We start from the raw sequence: 20,407 nt of genomic DNA, 5'->3' as shown, positions 1-20,407 counted from the left end.
ATAAGCTTCTTTTTTATTAATAATACCCCTATAATACACAGTAACTGGTATGTTTAACATTAATCTGGTCAAGGCAATGAAAATACAGAAAACTCTATAACTTCATCACCAGATATAAATGGCTAGAATTCCCGAAAATGAAAATTCTGTCATCATTTACTCATCATCTTTTCACACCTGTATGACCTTCTTCTGTACATACCGACACAAAACCAATGAAAGTCAATGGTTGCTGCCATTGTTCAGTTACCAAAGTTGTTAAAAATAGAGAAAGGTTTGAAATTAATAAATGATGACAGAATTTTGTGTGATTTTACTTCAGATGTGTTTGCTAATGGCAACAGATTTTGGGGAACTTTAACTGCAAGCGGGAAATGCTGTTTAATTCCAAATTCAAGCTGCTTTTGCAGGAATCACTTGAGAGAAGGATTACACACATTAAAGCCATTGTATTTTGGCATCTGATTCATGGCAGGCTATATGCCCGCAAGCAAACATGCAGAACATGATCAGCACGATGTTGCCGTTGCTATATCTGATCACATTTTAATAATCAAGATGTGTCTGAGGCCTAAAGCAATACATTAAAATGCAGTGATCTTTTATTAGAATGTGTAAGGTTTATCAAAATAGACTGTCTTCAAAACTGAAAGAATTTTACAATCCAAACCTTTATATACATTAGCTTTTGAAATGATTCAAATGACCAATAAAGCATTGTTGAAAACCCAATGATGCCAAACAAACCTAATAGGACTAAATTAAATTGACAAGATTTAATTCCACTTCGAAACAGAAATAATCTACATCAGCATCAAGAATCATTATTTTTCGCCCATGACCTACCCAAATAACAGACACACTAACAATCCCAGTGTAATATATTTGCTGTGATTGAAATGTTCAACTGACATGTTATACTTGTTCTGGCAGCTGTTAATTTATATTGCAGAACAAACCTGACCAATTAAAAGGGATTTATCTGATGCCTGGTTAACGTTCACATGTAGAAACGTATGGTGCCTCCAAGCAGAATGAATTGTCAACGTGCACTTTATAGTCTGCATTATCTGGTTCAAAGCATTCATTATCCTAGATAATTGCTTTCTCGTGGGACAATTTTGTTTCCTTGTGGGCTGAGCAGACCACAAAGGACATCTGTGTGAGAAAATAAAGCTTTGCTGACATAGGTACAGAAAGTTTGAAAAATGAAAAGTGGGTTATTAACTCGCTGGCTGCTATCGGTGCATCCAGATAACTTGGGAAGGTCTACGTCTTGTGTTAAAATGATATTTAATGAAATGGTGCAAATTGTATCCTTGAATTGTAAAAACGAATAATGCAGCACTGAGCCACACCCATTTCTTTAGTGCGTCTGTGTGTAACGTTGGTGCGCTCTTTCCATCACAAGTGTCATGTCTGTAAGAAACGTGGACGCGCAACTGAAGTTTGCAGGAACTGCAGTCTGAATTAACACCATCAGCACAGATCGCTCACGAGCACCGCAGTCCCGTCCACAAAAACGTCTCACATAGACCCAACAACGCAAAACAACACGTGCCATTAAAGAAAAGACACACAATAGAGAAGATCCCAAGAGGTGCGGACTTTGGTTTCTGATAATGCGCATGATACTGCAGCAGTTGTACTACACCACCAGCACACTCCAACTCACCTTGAATACGCGCGAGCGTCTGCCGTGCCATTTTACTACCAAGGGGCGGATGATTAACCAATACACGCCCCAAAGATGCTCACGTCTGGCCAATCAGAGCGCGGCGGGGGCGGAACCAAAGGCTAAATTCCCACACTTGGTTTCACTTTGCACTTCGGAACATCGCCGTCTTCCATAAAGGCGCTGGTGCAGGTGCTCTGTCTCTTCGGGGAGGATGCCATAGGAAGGACGGGCAGGGGAAAGAATGAAGGAAAACGCAGAGATAGGACAGCACAGGATATGATAAGCAGGGAATCAGATTGGAAACGGTGCGGTGCGAGGAAATTCAATATGAAAGATTTATTGAAAGGGGCACTTTGAGCTATTATTCCTGGTTGGCAGTAGTACTATGATTTGGTATGTGGCCACTTTGATAGCAAGTGTTTTTAGCACCCGAGGAACGGCAGCTCAAGGTGAGTTGAAGTGCAGTATTTTTGCGTCGCGTTTATGCAAAGACACGTTGTATGAATGGATGCTTCGCGTGACACCGCGTATAATAAATAAAAGCATTTCATTTTTTTTGCATTATATATGCACATTGTTAAAATATGCATATATGGTGGGTGGGATTTAAAGTTCACAGCAGGCTGTGCAACCTCGCACGATTTCTGCTAGTGTTTTTTTTACGTCATGTCATATTAGGGCACGAGCGAGACAATTGAAGGCGTGTGTTGCTCGGTCGCTGTTACATTGTGCACAACAATCGATTGATGACTGCTTTGATGACAAATGATGTTTCAGCCGTGTTTTATAAAGATCATTTCACCAAATAGATCGCATCGATCGGTAGGATGTGGTTTGAGACATGAATGCAAAAATGACCCGGAATATCATAGATGATATAATGTCCAGAATTGCAGTTAATGTCGAAAAGGGGCGTGCAATGCTGAATGGAGACGTTCTGCGTTTGTCTGGGCTAACGTACTAGAGTGTTTTGTGTCTGTTTACACATAGACAGCGCAGGCGTTTTCATTTATTTGCATGTTTGGGGTATTAAATCGAGTATTATAGCAATCTAATGCTTACACGCAATGCATGCGTGTACGCGAACTGTATGCACGAACTTGCTTTCGTGTTTTGCCGTCACACACCGATTTTATATGGATTCTCTTTCCGTGCATTTCTTTTATTTTGAGCATTAGATATATGTTGACGAATGGACTGGCTTAACCTTGCATTTCTAACTTTGACCAGTGGGAGGGGCTATTTCCTCTTTTAATTGAAGGGGAGGCTGGCGTGAACTACAGTAATCATACATATCAGTAATTTTCTTATTAAACCTACTGTCTTTTCAATATCGGATTTATGGGTAACACTGTTCCTGCCATTAAACGCGTGATTGGTATATAAAACAACATTTGCTATCTAAAGCAAACATTTCTTTCCAGTGCCTATCACACATTGGCCTAAAGTATGTTTTCTTTTCAAGACAGTCATTTCTCTAATTTCTAGTCTTAGTTTAACGTTCAGTTTGACCAAAATGTATCAACAGTGAAATAAAAGCTATTGTTGCCACAAAAAAGAAAAAATGCTAAATCATTGTTAACCTTTGAATTTATTTTCCAGCAATTTCATAAGTCACTCTCTGAAATCATTTCCACAGCCTGCTTAGTGCTTACTGTTTCAGAAATTCAGCATCAGCCATTTTGAGGCTGTCGTTTGGTAGCGTCAAGCATGCTGTAATGAGACAAAGTTAGTGCACAAGTGGCATAAATTAGGACTTGATAAGAGAACCTCTTACCGCTTTGAGTTTGACTTATTGACCAATTTGTGTCCGGGTTTCTTGATTCTGTCATGAATTTGTTAGTAACAGTTTAGCTTTTTATAATTATATTTGAGAATAGCTTAATCATAAGTCAAAGATTTGGTTTGTTGGAAAGAATGAAAAGTGCACTGCAGCCTTATAAGATGTTGGAGGAGATTGTGAGATGATCAAGGAATTTGATCTGATCTAACCAAAAGGAAATCATGGCAACTTAAGTAAAATCTTAAAAATCTAATAACGCTTATGCATACGTCTTTTTAGACTGATCCGCAGCCCTCTGACCGTTGCCTGTCCTGTTTCAGGGAGAGTGAAAACTAACACCTTACTGGATTGCAGATTCACGCAACACAGTAAAGCTTAAGTCTAGACTAGAGTCTAGTGCGATGTCTTGGCTTGGACAGCAGTGGCCCAAGAGTCCCTTTTTGATAAATGTTAGAACAGTAAATATGGTAAAAACCATCTGGTTTGTGACAGGGTCCTGATCCAAAGGCTTCTAGAGAGCAACGAGAGACAGCCAATGAAGACTTTTACTTTAAGCCTTCTCATCCGCTCAATGTTTCTTCTGAGACATTTATCTCACATACTTGCATGGGATAACGTTCAGTTATACAGTTTAACAAACATATTTTTCCAATCTACATTGACAAGCATCATTTGAAAGCAAAAAGGCTAAATGTTGCTGTTATTGATGCCATTGTAGTGTCCAGTGGTTTGGGTTTACTGAGATTGTGCTTTGTGATATAATGTGTTAGGTGACCTGCTTTTTGTAATAAAATAAAACAGCATTTCTTAGGCTACTGATATGATGTATAGCTTTGATCTCATGCAGTTATAAACATACGTTTTGTTAAGTTTTCATTGTTTATATTTTTTATGAGAAAAATTACCTAGCACACCTTTAGGCCAGTGCACCCATTAACAGGGTTGCCAGATCTATTATTTTCAATGGAATTTGCTGTGGCTTGTAGGTAACATTTAGTTTTTTTATAAGTGTTTAATGCTTTCTACTATACAATGTTTTTTTAATAAGAAGTGTGTGTGTAATGCATAACAATGACCGTAAAGTATATAAAGTGTTTTAGGCATATAAATGGCATATATATGCATATATATATGTGATAGTTTGGTGCTCATCCATTGGGCTGGTCTTGTTATGCAGATCTGGCAACCTCGCCAGTAACTAAACATTCATGTTGCTAGATTTTTATTGCAGTGGTGAAAAGACCACAGTATATTCATAGGCATCCACTGTCCACCTTTCCTGGTCAATCAGTGAAGCGCAGTGCTGCTAACAGCTCTTGAAAGACAGGGGTGAGATGTAGCGATGCGTTTGGCCAAGTTGGGCACATTGCCACGACACTGCCTACACCCTCTTCCTGTCTCACCTTACAGACTGTCTCCAGGCCTCCATAAGCCGGCGCACCGCCGGTACAGCTCGTGCCGTTATCCTCACTGCCATGAAATATTCAGCAGTCTTTTCAGACGTAGTGGACTTCACATCACAATACAGCAGAAGAGCCTTATGCACTTGACTGCGTACTGCTGTAGTCTGTCCTTATTAAAATGCACTAGTACTGTATAGGCCTACCGACGTGGGTGCATTGCTCTTTATTGGTAGAGCATGCACATTGGTAATTTGCATTCGGTTAATTTGTCATCGCATATCTTTTTGCCTCGTTCCTGTGAAATATTACACTGCCATTTTGTGCTTAAGAGATAGCAAGTCGCTCTATGTTCCTCCCCCAGGGATACTTAACCGTCCTCCACTTCTTCTCCCCCAGGCGTTGCTTCTATACATCAGCCAATAGACGCTTTATTGTAACGCAGGCTTGCCGGCTTCATTATTCATCATATTTTACTGTAGATGACGTCTTATTAAGAAGATACCTTATATTGTTCTGTTTGGCTGGTGTGTCGTCATGCCTTATGATCTTATCGTAGCTCAGTGTAATGTAGAAAAAGATGCTGATGCTTTGCTTTTGTTTTTTCCTCAACATGGGATTTCCTGCTGAGAATGTGCATTTCTTTCTTAGCTGTCATCAGTTTTAACCGTAACTGTAATCAAATGCCATTTCAAGATTTCAGGCATCTTGGCATGGTGCAGTGAACTTTACGATCGGAGACTTTGTGTTCCTGTCTTTATTTGTGTTCGTTCTATATTTGAGTTTCTTATTAGCTTTGATTTACTGAGATTACACTGTGTACTACTTGAGTTCAACAGCGAGGATGGCCCGGACAAGGTGTGAGGGTTTTGGAGAAATGTCACTTGCTTTATAGGGAGAGAGTGCTTTAATTTAATGTTGTATGAATATTTGGTAGATGAAAATTTTAAGACTGTGTGGCAATTCTAGTCCATTGTCTAATATTTCAACAAAATCAGACCTAAGGAGTGACTTCTCCTAAATACATGCACAAATATAACTGTTGTATTGCTTAAGAGTGAATATGAACTTTGCAGTACCTTCTTTGCAGTATTGGAGGTCTGAAATAATACAGAGAATAATTTCTGTTATTTTCACCTGTTTCTTCAGTTTTCATTTTCTGCAAATAAATGCAAATAGAAACAATATTTGTACTTGAAATGTTGGAGAAATATTGTTAGTAGTTCACAGAGTGGGATCATTTCAACGTAAAACATATCTATAAACACTGAAAATCATTTTAGAATGTTTTGTACCGACTCTTTATTGGGGAAGGCTATATTTGTGTTAGGGCCAGTAAAGTGTTGAAAGGGCAAGTAAAAAATTTCCAGCTAACAAAAAATCTGTACTACTTCCTTTTTGGATTTTGTCTACCCAAGAACCAAAAAAGCAGTGTCAGTAGTGATCAAAGTATATTTAAATCAGTGCCTAGTTGGCGATCTTTAGCATACGGTGCCATCAAATCCATGTTGGGGCTCAGAACAGATTGATAAATTCAGAGACACCATCCTCCAGATGGGACATAGTGATGAGTATGCCATGCACGCCATCAGATGGACACCTACGGCCCCGTTACAGTGATGGGATCTTGTGTTTCCATTGAGTAAAGCAGCCATCTGGTGTCCCAGAGGTGTCCTATTTCATCTGTTAACTTTTCTTTTTTACTCTTTATGAGTCATGGAGAGGGCACTATTACTTTTATCATGCAGTACATAGAATATTTGCCTCGGTCTTACCTGAAGTCAACCTGAAATGCAGTCGCCTGACCGTTTAACCTTCTCTTCCTTTCCCACGAGTTCTGATAGGAAGTGACATCTGATCCATTTCGTTTTAATTTCTATTTGAAATTGCACAACCTGCTCATTAAAACAAAGTGAACACGCTGTCTGCAATGTCCATATCTCACCTTCACTGCTGCTTATAACCTGGTCACTCATTTTTACGTCTGTCTGTGTTGTGCTACTACTGGGCAGTTCTGACTCCCGGCTCTTGAAGTGACCTTCATCAGGCAGGCTTACATTCAATTAAATGTTTGTCCAAAGCCTTTGCTGCTGAATGGGTCAGTGTCCTTGAAAACCCACCTCTGCTGTGTTTTCTGTTTGATTGCCTATTCATGATGTGTCCCAAAGCCTCTGTTGACACTAACATTGCACAGATTTACACTCAATTCTCTGCTTCTAGTTTTATAAAGTATTATTTTACACTATCAGTATGAAGTATGAAAAAAGCAACGAAGCAATCGAATTATGCTAACATGCTGGAAGCACACAAGTTGCATCGTTGTTTCTGCTGGCAGAATTGGTTTTTAGGTTGGAGTTTTGGTTGTAAGTGCTGGGCGCTCCCATCTGAGTTGACTTATTCAATATTCATGGTTTGAAGTTTCTTCTGTAATATTTATATTGGTTTTATGTGGGCTTTGCTTTGAGTAAATATGATGAGAAGTTTTCCGTTGATGGGGAAGAGGTAGAAATTCATAATAGCCTAAGTGTGTTTTTTTATTTGAATAAACCCCAACAATGTAGGTGGTATGAGGGGGAAGGTTAATCCAGAGCCATTGAGAGAGAGAGGGAGTGTCACGTCAACTTCGTTGACTCCAATGGAATAGTTTTTTCACACCAATTCCGGTTCATGGAACCTCTCAATAGTTCCCAGAAGTTGCTAGTAACTGTGGTAAACTTTTAACACATTTAAAGATTTAAGTCATTTAAGAAACAATACAATTCAAGAAATAAAGAATTAAAAGAAAACTTCCTGGAACTATCTGAAGGCTCCATGAATCCCATGACACTTTTTTTTGCGACTCTCTCTTAATGGCTCTGGCTTAATATAATTCTAAAGAGCATTTAATTGGACAAAAGATGTGGACACATCCCTAAAGTGCAAGATGAGTCATCAACATTCTGGTCTGGATTGTAGTTTTTTTTGGGCAGTTAAAATCTACAAAGTATTTCTCTTCATTCATCAGTGTAAAAGGGATAGAACTGTTTGCATTCCAACATTCCTCAAAATATCTTCTTTTGTTTTCAACAGAACAAAGAAAAATATAAAGCAATTTGTTTGGCAGTCAATGGTGGCCAAAATCTGTCTGGTTATAAGCATTCTTCCAAATTTCTTTCTCGGTGTTCATCAGAACAAAGAAATGTATACAACTTGAGGGTGAGTAAATGATGACAGTTTTCAGTTTTGGACAGTTCCTTTAATAGCAAATACAGTAGATAGTCTTAATGTTTCATTTTATGAAGTCAAATAGCTATGTTGATATACAACGTATGCTGCTTGAGAAACAATTTTACTCCCTCTTTGCTATCAAGATAAGTTTACCCTAGTAAATATTTGATGTAATTAGACTGTCTTCCCTACAAGTGTTGCATTTTTCAACAATGAATAATTTACTAGCGATGTTCCCTATTTCCCTAATTTAAATAAGAACCCGGGAGCTGAATCCTTGATTTCCTGGTAAGACTTTTATAAGCTCATAATTGACTTCATTAGAAATGCCCGCATAAATAATGATTTTAGATGATAACTCAATGCAGTCTGTGCTCAGCAAAGGGAATTTCAGCTCAAACCTCAGCATAGACATACATTGACTGTATAAATCTAGTGTTTGTATGCCCTACACTCCCTGTTTGTCTCCAATAGCCTTCTCCCTCAGTTAAATAAACTGTGCCAGGTCAGTGTTACAGTTCCATTAATGAATTGAAAACAGCAGTGGAACTGACTGGACCATGTGCTGTTCCCCTTGTTATGACCTCATAAAGAGGATGCTGAGGGAGTTAATAATCGGGCAGTTGTGTTAACTGTAGTTTGGATGGCAGTTCTCCTTATCAGAGCTGTGTACTATTTAAAAACATGCAATCATACAAATGTTAGGTTTTATGTGTGATGTATGCTGAGATATAAAACTGAGAAATATCCAAACCATAAGGATCACCATGTGCCTGTTTAATGCTGTGTAGATGTGTGGAGTGAGTGATGTGTGTGTTTATACGTGGTGAAAGGGTCATGTGTCTTTGTTGTGCTTTTGGGAGGGGAAGCAGGCGCAAGTGGATTAAATGGGTGAGCAGTCACATGAGTTGAGCTGTTGCTGGCACCCGACGCTCAGAATTACTTTTATTTCTCATGTTTGCTGTAGTCTTTTTTTAGTTCATTCTTTAAAATAATTATACGAGATACCTCCGGTGACTGTGACTTGAAATTAAATTGATATAAAACTGGTGCAATGTGCAGTCAGGGTGTGCAGTAAATATTTGCCCCGATGCAATTTAATTACAATTCTTAAAGGAACAGTTTACCCAAAAGTTCTGTCATCATTTACTCACCCTCAAGTTGCTCCAAATCTACATTTCTTTGCTCTGGTGACATTCTTCCAACATCCTACATTCTTCCAAATATCTTTCTACGTGTTCATCAAAACAAAGAAATTTATAGAGATTTGTGAGTAAATGATGACCGAATTTATATTTTTGGGTGAACTATCCCTTTAAGTAAATTACATGATGCCTTTTTAAATCCAAAATATAGTTACTATAATAATATCCAAATATATTCCTTTACCCAAAAACCAAAGTATGCATAAAATATATTATGATTTGTGATTATTGGTTATAATAAGTGATTATTAAAAGCTGCAATCGATGCAATGATTTTTTCTTCTTGCTACGCTTTAATTTCAACATGGTTTGCAAATGATTTGCAATTACCAAAGCTGGTCATTTGATACAAGTTAAGATGAAAATGAAGGTTGGTTAGCAGACCAAGTGACAAATTTTAATTTTGTGAGATCACAATGGGCAATACTTCATCTTTTTTTAATAAGCATTCAGCAGCTCAGAAGTGTTACAAAATGACATTTACTCTATCCTCACAAGGCTAAACGTAAGGCTGACCCACATTTATTCATTTCCAAAATTCTTTCTGTTAAACTGCTTGGTGCTGGTCATGTGCGGAGTGTAGTGTGTTTATGAGTTGGTCTCTCTCTCATTAAAGTTAAGCTGCTCTCTTTGTGCGCTTTTCACCCTTATGCACTCATAGTAGAGAGGATTCCGTGACTGGAGGCTCCAGCTACACTTCAGGAAAAAGAGTAATTTAATTAAATCTCCCCTGTTTAGTCCGAAAGCTGTGCTAGCTAAATCAAATAAAGTGGATTAACTCTTCTATTGGATAAAGCTGATTAAACTGGTAAACAGAATCACTGTTATATACGAGTTTGGTTGGGAGTCGAAAGTGGTTCTCATACAAATCTGAATTATTTATGAAATATAGCAATATTTAAAATATTGTAACAAAGTTATTTGCATGTTTATAATGGAATGTCTGAATTCTGCTGAAAAAAAGCAGATCTAGCAACCCTGGCTGTGTGCCTATGGAGAAGTTCTGTTCATAAAATATATAATAACCAAGTAAATGTTTAAGTGAATGGGACACATACACCGTATTTTCGTAATCTGCAATTGGATTAAAGTAAATCATATTGAGGAAAATGGGTACACATAAAGGGGGAGTTCACCCAAAACTGTGTGTGATTTTTTTTATGTTATTTGCTGCCCTCTTGGCCTCTTTTGTTTTAGCGAAAGCTCACAGAAACTTTTAATTTCGGTCATCATTTACTCACCCTCTGGTCATTTCAAACCTGTATGACTCTCTTCTGCAGAACACAAAAGAAGATATTTTGAAGAAAATTGGTAACCTGACAGTGCTGGCAACCATTCACTTCTATTGTTTGGACTCAAAAGAAGATATTTTGAAGAATGTTGCTAAGTGGCAAACATTCACTTGCATTGGTTTTGTGTTCTGCAGAAGAAAGTCATATAGGTTTGAGGGTGAGTAAATAATGACAGACATGTTCTTTTTGGTTGAACTTTCACTTTAACAAAAGAGTCAGAGAGGGCAGCAAATAACATAAAAAACACTAAATACGCATACAGACATATACTGAGAGGTGTGGAAACAAGAGAGAGAAAGAAAAATGATGTTTCATAGTCTACTTGGTTTTAATTCTGTACTGTTACTGAATCACTTAGTTTTCCATACATTGTGTCCACGCTGAATAAGGCAGCGTCAGCAAGTCCTTTGATCCCGGAGGTGATTTTCTACTTCATTGAGGTGCTGAAGTCATGCTAACTCTGATAGAGAGGAGACTGCTCAATGGGCGTTGTGGAGCTCGCTGGAGAAAATCCATTCCCCCCAATATATTTTCTGCTGAGGCAGGTACAATGACCTTTAGCGTTCCGATAGGTCACCCGTAGGCATGGGACGTGCTCATGCATTGATTACTAAAACTCTGGCCCGTCTGTTGTAAAGCCTGTCCAAGTGTGATTTAGCTGAGATCAGATCAATGAGCTGTGCGGATAAGCCTCTTTGTCATTTTATTAATTGGATAGAGGACTTTTCACCTGCTTGGCCTTAATTCGAAATAATAATCACCAGAGAACTTTCAGACGTACAGGATTCGGGGAAAGCATCCATGTTCTCATATACAGTGTTTGTTTAATAGAACAATGAACTGGTCGACACATATTTTTTTAAACCTATTTTTTTTTAAAGATAATAAGATTACATGCACCAGATTATTTCTATATACATACACCGAGGGTCCCTTTACATGGAATTCACCATGTTGTTTCCCCAAAATGTTTGACTTTCGCTCTATAAAGCGTGTTTGTTTTCGTAAATACATTATCTCCTTTGGGAAGGAATAAAAAACGTGATGAGATCTTTGTTCTGTGTCAGCCTTCGAAAGGGAGGGGTGGAGTAGGGCAACCACCCATCCAGCTTTGGTTTGTACTGCACAGCATTTTCACCCCCTTGTCCAACATGTCGCATATTTATAAAATGTCAGTTGGTTTTTAAAAACACTTGTTTATTTAACTATTTAACAGCGCTGTGTCTAAAGCAGCAACCTAGTGCACACCAGTGTCCAACAAGCTCATACAAACGCAACATTTTCTTAAAACCTGACTTCTATCCAGTGTACGAGAAGACGGCAGTGATTTCAGTCATTAAGAGGCTGCGAGGTCTGTCCGTAGATCGGGTGGTGATCCTCCCATGTCAACTTGCTTGTTAAAAAGTCACTAAAACATCGTACATGTGTGGCTTTGAAACTGTGTTTTGCCTAAAGGTTGTGGTTGGCATATTAAAAATGATTTGGAAATAATGAAATGCATTATTTAACAATAATATGTTTTATAACAGAACCTATTTTTCATTATTAGTTTGATCTTTATTCTTTTTAGCTTTTCTCTTTTTGAGAAAGATCTTCAAAGTGTACAACATAATAACTCCGCGTCTAATCTGTGTTCAAAATTTAAAGAGCCTTAAATTGAAATCGCCATTAAAATTGTTTTATAAATGTTAAATAACATTTGATCTATACCTTAATTATGTTGTAGTTGAAATGGACTAAATAACAAATTATTTCAACAAGCTCAAAGGTACAAAAAATATTTATAAAGTTTTTTCATTCAGTTATTATATCACAGTTTTACACTATACATTTCAGTGGTGTCCCACATTGTCCCACACAAACTGATTACCTGTCCCATACAATTTCATACACTGAACCTTTAATGTACTACATCTTAGAGAGGTATTGCGTATCGACCTGTATGACGTATTCTTTACTTTCCTATCAAAAAAATGAATGAAAGTGCTAATTAAAGTTTACAATTTCTTTGTAAACTGATTCCTTTTGTCATTTTTCTGGGGGGGGTTCAGGTGCCCACGGAGTGAGAGAGGAGCCCCAGTTTGTGACGGCCCGTGTAGGAGAGAGCGTTGTTCTGGGATGTGACGTGAGCCACCCCCTCAACGGCCAGCAGACTCCCTATGTGGTGGAGTGGTTCAAATTCGGAGTGCCTATCCCTTTCTTCATCAACTTCCGTTTCTACCCTCCTCATGTGGACCCTGAGTACGCTGGTAAGCACCAACATTGTTGCTAAATCCAAGGGCCCGGATTCACAAAACATTCTTAAGAAGAGTTTTTCTTAAGTGTATGTATCAGCACCTATTGTACTATTGCTCTTTATATGACATATCGCTTATTGCTCCCCGAACTCTTTGTAAGTCCCTTTGGATAAAAGCGTCCACTAAATGACTAAATGTAAATGTTAAGTGCCATATTTTTGCTTTAATAAAAATAAAGACAGTCACCTTAGACATAAATACGCTTTGTTTTTTTCAATACAATAAAATACATGGGATCGGTATCGGCCGATGCTTCCAATTCAGGTATCTGAATCGGATCGGTAAAGGAAAAACTGGTATCGGCCCACCCCATCCTTTACATCAGATATTGTTCAACTTACATGGTTATGTTACTTTTAAAGAAAGCAAGAAGAATTCATATTTCAGTCACAAATGAGTCGTTGATTACAAGTTTTGATACAATAGAAAGTATACAGTATTACAAACAAAGCGTATTCTTTTGGTGGACGCATGCTAACACGTGTTGAATTAAATCTAACATACTCATTTTCATACTCAAATTTGTTGAAGCACTTGTCTTTGTTTGCTACTTAGCGTGAAAGCGAGGCCTATGTGCGATCCACAGAAAAAGAGTTTGAGTAGCTCTCGACATGGATTGTGAAAAGCTTTAATAATGGCTGCTTGCTAGCACACCGCTCATTCTATTTAAAGGTGCATTACAGAACCTTAATTACAGCTGATCTGCTGCAGCAGTCTGGGTGAAAAAACACCTTTTCTCAGCACTTCTCAAAGCACGCAGCCTCCATGACATGGGGCGCAAAGCTGTGCGAGACGCATCCATCTCTGCAAGTGTTTGAGATTATTTGATCACTACTGTGTCACACTTTTCTGTGCCGTCTGCAGTTGAGAGAAAATTGATATGTATATAAAGCTTGTGCCATGCCACTTTTGACAGTATAAAAACAGCATGTGGTGGAGATTGGATTTTGGTTTAAATTTAAATTCATCTTTACGGTGACTGAGCATTCAAGGCAAATTATAGACGGTTTCATTGGACGCACGCGTCTGGTCTGATCTGTGCTTGAATATAATATAATATAATTTATGTTCTTATTTTTTATATTAATATTTTATTTTTATGAATTGTATTAAATTACATAAAAATTACTCAACAGTTATTGATTCTTTTCGGAGGTCTAAGTTTGGGCCACATAATATTGCCTTAGGTTGTTGCTATTGAAACCCTATACACAGTAATAAGAAATCCCAGTAAAACTATAGTTTTAATCTATTTAAAAACAGCAACATTCTGTTTTTTAATTTGATGTTTAATTTGATAAAATCTTTCTATATTTTTGAGGATTACCAATACTCTTCAAAATATCTTCTTTTGTGTTCTACGGAAAAATGAGAGTTACTGGCCAAAACTATGCAGGTCTATGCAGGAAGCTTAGTCAATTCTGGAAAGTAATCCGAAACATATACCGTCACGTTCTCACAGCTGATTGGTCCAGTTTTGGTTTGCGATCCTTAACCTAGAATAAAACCTGCTCCGGAGCAGGTTAGCCTTGAAGTCTAAGTTACCATGGCGACGAAACCCGCTCAAAACCGGATCGTGACACTTACATTTTACATTTACATTTAGTCATTTAGCAGACGCTTTTATCCAAAGCGACTTACAGATGAGGAAACATTGGAAGCAATTATAACAACATAGGCAACGAAAAATACATAAGTGCATCAAACTAGTCCATTAAAGCCTAGCACAGTATAAAAGCTAAGAATAGTGAGGTTAGTAATCATTTTTTTTTTTTTTTTTTTTTTTTTTTTTTTTATAAAGAAGGAAAGGGAAGAGAATTAGGAAAAATCAATCAGCGACGTGTTGACGGAAGAGATGCGTTTTTAGGTGTTTTTTAAAGATGGCAACCGAGTCTGCTGATCTTGTAGCAGCTGGTAGATCATTCCACCAATGTGGAACAGATCCAGTGAAGGTACGGGAGAGTGACTTTTTTCCTTTTTGGGATGGTACCACTAGTCGTTGTTCCTTTGCAGACCGCAGTGATCTGGCAGGAACATAGATCTGCATTAGCGAGTGGAGATACGATGGTGCAGATCCGGTGTTGGTCTTGTAGGCCAGGAGCAAAGCCTTGAACTTTATGCGGGCGGCAACAGGGAGCCAGTGTAACCTGATGAAGAGCGGAGTTACATGCGCTCTCTTCGGTTCATTGAAGACCACTCTTGCCGCCGCATTCTGGATCATCTTTGATGATTTACAGTGGTCAGTACACTGTTTTAATTGTACAGTGCTTCTGCTTCTCTAAATGTAATGAGAGGTCGAAGCTCAAAGGAGACCCACATTTTGGAACATAATTTACTTCCTTGTTCACATCTTTATGTTGTCATTTCAAATCCTCCTCTCCAATGCAATAAATTATTAATTTTTACGAGTGCGAGAGAGATTAACTATCATTCCACTATTTGGTTGTAGCCTTATCACATTTTTTATTAGAAATGAGATCTGATGTTAAAGCAATACTAGAGAACATTTGCTTATGGTTCCCCCATATGGTTGATAAGCGCAATTGCCTGGCTCAGTGTCGTAAATACTGTCGCTCAAATTCGTCCAGTTAAGGGTTGTCCTACCACTAAATAATTTTATAGAGATTATTTTAAGGTCGAAAAACTCCCTAGTGTTGCTTTAAATTGCATAGGGGGTTGACTGTACATCATTGTCTCCTGCGGGTACTATAGCGTCTCCATGGCAGCTCAATTAGTTTTGTTCCCCTCCGCCACAAGGTTTTAGTCTCACAGTTTGGTTGGACTGGCACACAATTACCATTGAACTCCAAAGGCTATTACTGTAAGTCACAATGCAATTTTCTGCTGCAGAATTCCCAAACCCTCTCCCTGTTGCCTGCTGTCGCAGCTTCGGGGTCTGATTCCTCAACCAATTTGCTGTATTAGAGCCCTCATTGTCTTGCAGACTGACAATCTACTTGGCAATCATTGCTGTAGTTTAGATGCGATTTACGCCGACACTCCTAAAGTGATTCTTAGCTAGGGCAGAGTGTTTTTATTCAGGACCCGGTTTACGGGCCACTAAAGTGCAGCTTGCAAATGTGGCCTGAACGCTGCTGGCGAGAGTCCTGCAGTGGGATTTTGGTAATTAAACACTGTGCTCTTCAACCGAGTGCTGTGGTTAAACCGTGATCTTCAATACAATGAAGTTCAGGCTTAGAGTGGGAATGGCAATAATGCGGTTTCTGCATGCAGGTTTGTTTCCGCAAACACCTTTGTTGGCTATTACATTCGACAGGAACACGCTCTCTTACTTTGACGCCATCGCTCGATCACTTGAGCACTTTATCACCTCGCACGAAAATAGCTGCGATTTTGAAGGCCACATTTTTTTACTGCAAGACTGCAGCCCTTCTCTGCCCCATGCCGTATTGATTTTCTGCTCTGGAAACCTGCAGTTTCCTCTCTCAGGTGCGGCTGTGATCCCAGGGCTATGATATCTGCTGCTCAGTACACAGTGAAATAACGGATAGCCAGAACGTAAATATGTCAGACACTCAGGTAATATTGGCCAAAAGAACACTATGTGTGGCAATGGTCATCTGGTTGTCCAGCTAGGTAAATAGATGATGAGTAAGGTCAACTAGTTTATGTTCATTTGTATCTATGTTATTACATGAAAAAACACTATACTAAACTATTGGAACCTTTCTTCTGCAGAACCCCAAATATATTTTGAAGAATGTCGGTAACCAAACAGCAATGGTATTCGTTCACATGCATTGGTTTTGTGTCCATACAATAAAAATGTTAATGGGTACCGTCCCTGTACCAACATTCTTGAAAACCTCTTATTTTGTGTTCTGCAGAAGAAAGAAAGTCATACAGGTTTGAAGTGAGAGTAAACGTTGACAGAATTTTCATTTTGGGGTGATCGCATTAACAATATTCAACAAAAGTCATTTGTGCCTTTCTCAAGATTTCATGCAGCTGCAGTTTTGAAGTTCAGGCGTCTTTTTTTTTTATGCTCTTTATATGCTGGAGTGATAAACTGTATAATCACAAGGCAATGCTGCTGTTTTGTATCGAGATAACAACTAATAATAGATTTCACCAACCAATATTACACACAGACAGATAATTAGACATAATTGTTCTGTTTCAGCATTATACTGCAGTATGTGGTGATAGCAACGAATAAGTGAGAATAACATTATTTGAAACAAAGCAGATTATAAACCCTGCAGCAAATTGAGAAATTAATACGAACAGACAGTTTGTAAAATAATCTAGATAACATATTTTTCTACATATTTAAAGATGCAGTGTAAAGTTAAATGCAGTTCGAAACCCACCGTCCATCATGTGTGAAGTTGAATGGATGCAACATGCTTCACATTACACACAATCAATTGTCTGTGATGCTTTGAGTTTATTTTTTGTTCATCTTTGTGTCTGTCGGTCCAGCGGTTACCGTCCAGCATTCACACACCGCTTATGTGCTGCTTTCAGGTAGAGCCACTCTGCATGGCAAAGCATCTCTGCAGATCGACCAGGTACGCTCGGAGGACCAGGGCTGGTACGAGTGCAGGGTACTCATGCTGGAGCAGCAGTACGACACCTTTCACAACGGCAGCTGGGTTCACCTCACAGTCAACGGTTAGTACATCAACTTGTCACTGTCTTGTCACCTGTTTACTATGCATTGTGTCAGAGACATTAACATCTTTTGGAAGCATATTGGAACCATTTGTGAATGTCCAGATCGGTTTTGAGTGCTGTTTGTGATGGACACAGCAGAGTACTGTTATAAAGCATACAATATTTTACAGGAGCTGTATAGCATGGCTGAACCCTGCGTTCAGCCACCTTAATTGTTTTTTTAAATGCCCAAAGTGTGCTTGTTTACAAGGCACGTCTGTATTAAGCAAACTTGTAACTGTTTGTTGTTCTTTTGCAATTTATGTGGGCAGTTGTGGCACAATGGTATCGCTCCGGGCAAAGAAGGCTCAGATTAATGAATGAGGCACAATCTATAAAGGGGTAAACTGAAATTAAATGGCGGTATTGTTGCTTCAACTGTGTTTAAAACTGTGCTTTGCTACTTTGTTGGTCAGAAGAATTAAATTTTTATTCTGGACCAAGGTGTTAGATGCTAATTTAGCGTAAACCCATGTGTACACCGGACGTGACTGGTGCGACGCAACAAGACAAAGATTGTTCATAATGGGTTGTGTTGCGTCGCATCCAGTGTGGACAAAATCTAAAATGATAATGGGTTCTAATGTGCTCTACTGCCTTTTGTCGTGTCTTGTCGCGCAGCGTCCGGTGTAGACACGGTATGTGTGTGTGTGTGTATTCTCAGTTTCTCTTGAAACCCTGCACACACTACAGGAGGGGGCGACATCCATTTCTCTGTGTTCTGCTCGCTCTTTTCCGTGTTCTCTGTGTCTTCCAGCCTGTTTAATAGATGTCTGCAATTGTGGGTGGACTAGGACTACTCTTGGCTTGATTTCATATTCATTTTTAATACGATCAGTGAATCAGACCTGTGAGAAGCGAAGGAGGAGGTGACCGACTTACCACTCACGACTGTCTGCTGGTATTCACACAGTGATTAAGGCTTGTGGTAGACCCAACAAAATCAGCACTTACACCACGGCTGCGTGAATGAGCAATATTCCTCACGGCCTAGTGTACTAGATCTTCTGCCAGTGTTTCCATTAGGAAACGTTATTGCCACCTCCTTCGTAACACGCTGCACGACAGTTATGTTTAGTTTCTGTTGTGCATCCACTGTATTCGTGTGAACAACGGTAAACTCAGTTTGACTTTTGGTTCTTAAGGTACTGCGTAAATCTCAATATAAAAAAAACAGCATTATCAGCCTTTGGATAGGAGCTGACTACTAAACAGAACGCCTCAGCCTGCTCTGGAATCTGCATGCCATTGTGTCTAATAAACGGAGTAATATTTCACCAGGCAGTGCACCCGCGGTATCTATTACACTAATGGAGATGTCTTCCATAGTGCCAAACTACAGAGGCCGAGTTGGGCAAGCTCAAGGCCTTGGTCATGTCATATTCCTCGCTCTTGTTCCACTCGAACACCACATTTTGCCTGATATATTATTTATGGGCTTGGTCCAGCACTGCTAGAAATATATTCTCTTCTTCACGGTGAGTGTTTGCATTTTATTAGACGATGAAATTAATACGATCCATTAAGACAATATGTAAACTATCATGATTCGCAACTCCTTAATCATTGCCTGGGGTCAATATCTAAGGCCTTTGGTCGCATATTAATTATATCACAGTGCCGCCATAGGCTTAAAGCAAGTGCTGACGTGGCAGGTTCGATCTTGTATACGGACCGCACTGCATACTGATGATGGCTGCTTATGTCTATGACTTATGTATATGAGCTGGAGCGGGAGAAGAATTAAAGATAATTACCGCCGTCATTAAAGGGCCTGTGCAAGAAATCGTTGGAGTTTGGCGTTTTGATATGTATAGGTGATACATTATGCAACTTTGTTAGGCCTTTATGGTTGGCATTTATTGAATTACAGCCGAAAGTGAGACAGAGGCGCAGAGGAAGCGATGAAAGCATGCAGTCAATTATTCGGCCACTTTGATTGAAATCGCAGTGGAGGGACTGAACGTTCTTCTGGAGGAAATGTGCATTAGGAAAGATACAGCGGAGGTGCATCCGTGATAAAATACTTTAGCATGAGCAAAAAGTTATATTAGTTACTTTTAATATACCCATTGTGCTTAATGAGGAAACTGGTGTCGGATATAAAGCGATTGAGTTGGGGATTATGTTTAATACGGTTCAAGGTGGAAGTTGGGTGGAGTGATTTAGATTTGTTTAAAAATATTACGAAGCTAAACTTTTGAAACTTCTTATAAACAGTGATTTATTTAAGAATGGAGAAAAAAAGTTGATGTTTATGGTTTTAACTCTCCCAAATTTCCTACTTTTAGTGGTTATTGACAAAGTTATGGACCATATATAGTAAATCATATATGATAACAATATTTAATACATTAGCAAACATTAACATTCATACATCATCAACATAACTACAGCATTTATTCCTCTTTACTTATGTTTATTCCCCTTTATTTAGGTTAATTTCTGCATTTATTAAAACATTTAAATAAAAACTTGCAACATTAGTTAATGCACATTGAACTAATATGATCAATTGTATTTCCATTAAGTATCATTAACAAATATTATTAAATGCTGAAAAACGATGTTGTCCATGATTAGTTCATAATAGCTAATGTATTTAGACAATGTCAACAAACACAACCTTTATTGTGTTACCTATATTTTTATCAATATCCAACATGTAGTTTATTTATGAATAGAATAACCCAAATTTTGCAATAAAGAAAAGTTTGTATTAAAGATTATAGGCTACGTACTTGTAAGATGTATGTAAGCTGTTACAGTATAACATATAGCGGTAATTCAGCATATCTGACTTGAGTTGAACTTGCAATACAACGCTCAATATGGTAGCTCCATCGAAAGCTTGCGATGAGCGGC

At 38.5% G+C, this 20,407-nt stretch overlaps 1 protein-coding gene across 7 annotated transcripts in view; it reads left to right on the top strand.

The window, feature by feature from the left end:
- Positions 1 to 1,846: 1,846 nt before the first annotated feature.
- Positions 1,847 to 20,407, top strand: part of igsf9ba (immunoglobulin superfamily, member 9Ba) — a 50,711-nt gene continuing 32,150 nt past the window's right edge. For 6 of the 7 annotated variants that reach the window (XR_013788019.1, XM_079481461.1, XM_079481459.1 and 3 more), the window contains exons 1-3: positions 1,876 to 2,127; positions 12,617 to 12,814; positions 17,354 to 17,500. Coding sequence is in view for 6 of the 7 variants with exons in the window: in XM_079481461.1 (XP_079337587.1) it covers positions 2,064 to 2,127; positions 12,617 to 12,814; positions 17,354 to 17,500 (409 nt within the window). In the remaining variant the exon portion in view is untranslated. Of the gene's footprint in view, positions 2,128 to 12,616; positions 12,815 to 17,353; positions 17,501 to 20,407 lie in introns of all 7 variants that reach the window. The other variant, XM_079481463.1, reaches the window with a different exon arrangement.

This window comes from Barbatula barbatula, assembly GCF_947034865.1.
Source record: "Barbatula barbatula genome assembly, chromosome: 19".
NCBI classification, from domain to species: domain Eukaryota; kingdom Metazoa; phylum Chordata; class Actinopteri; order Cypriniformes; family Nemacheilidae; genus Barbatula; species Barbatula barbatula.
The sequence above is the reverse complement of the archived record's forward strand: the minus strand, read 5'-3'. Positions and strand labels throughout refer to the sequence as shown.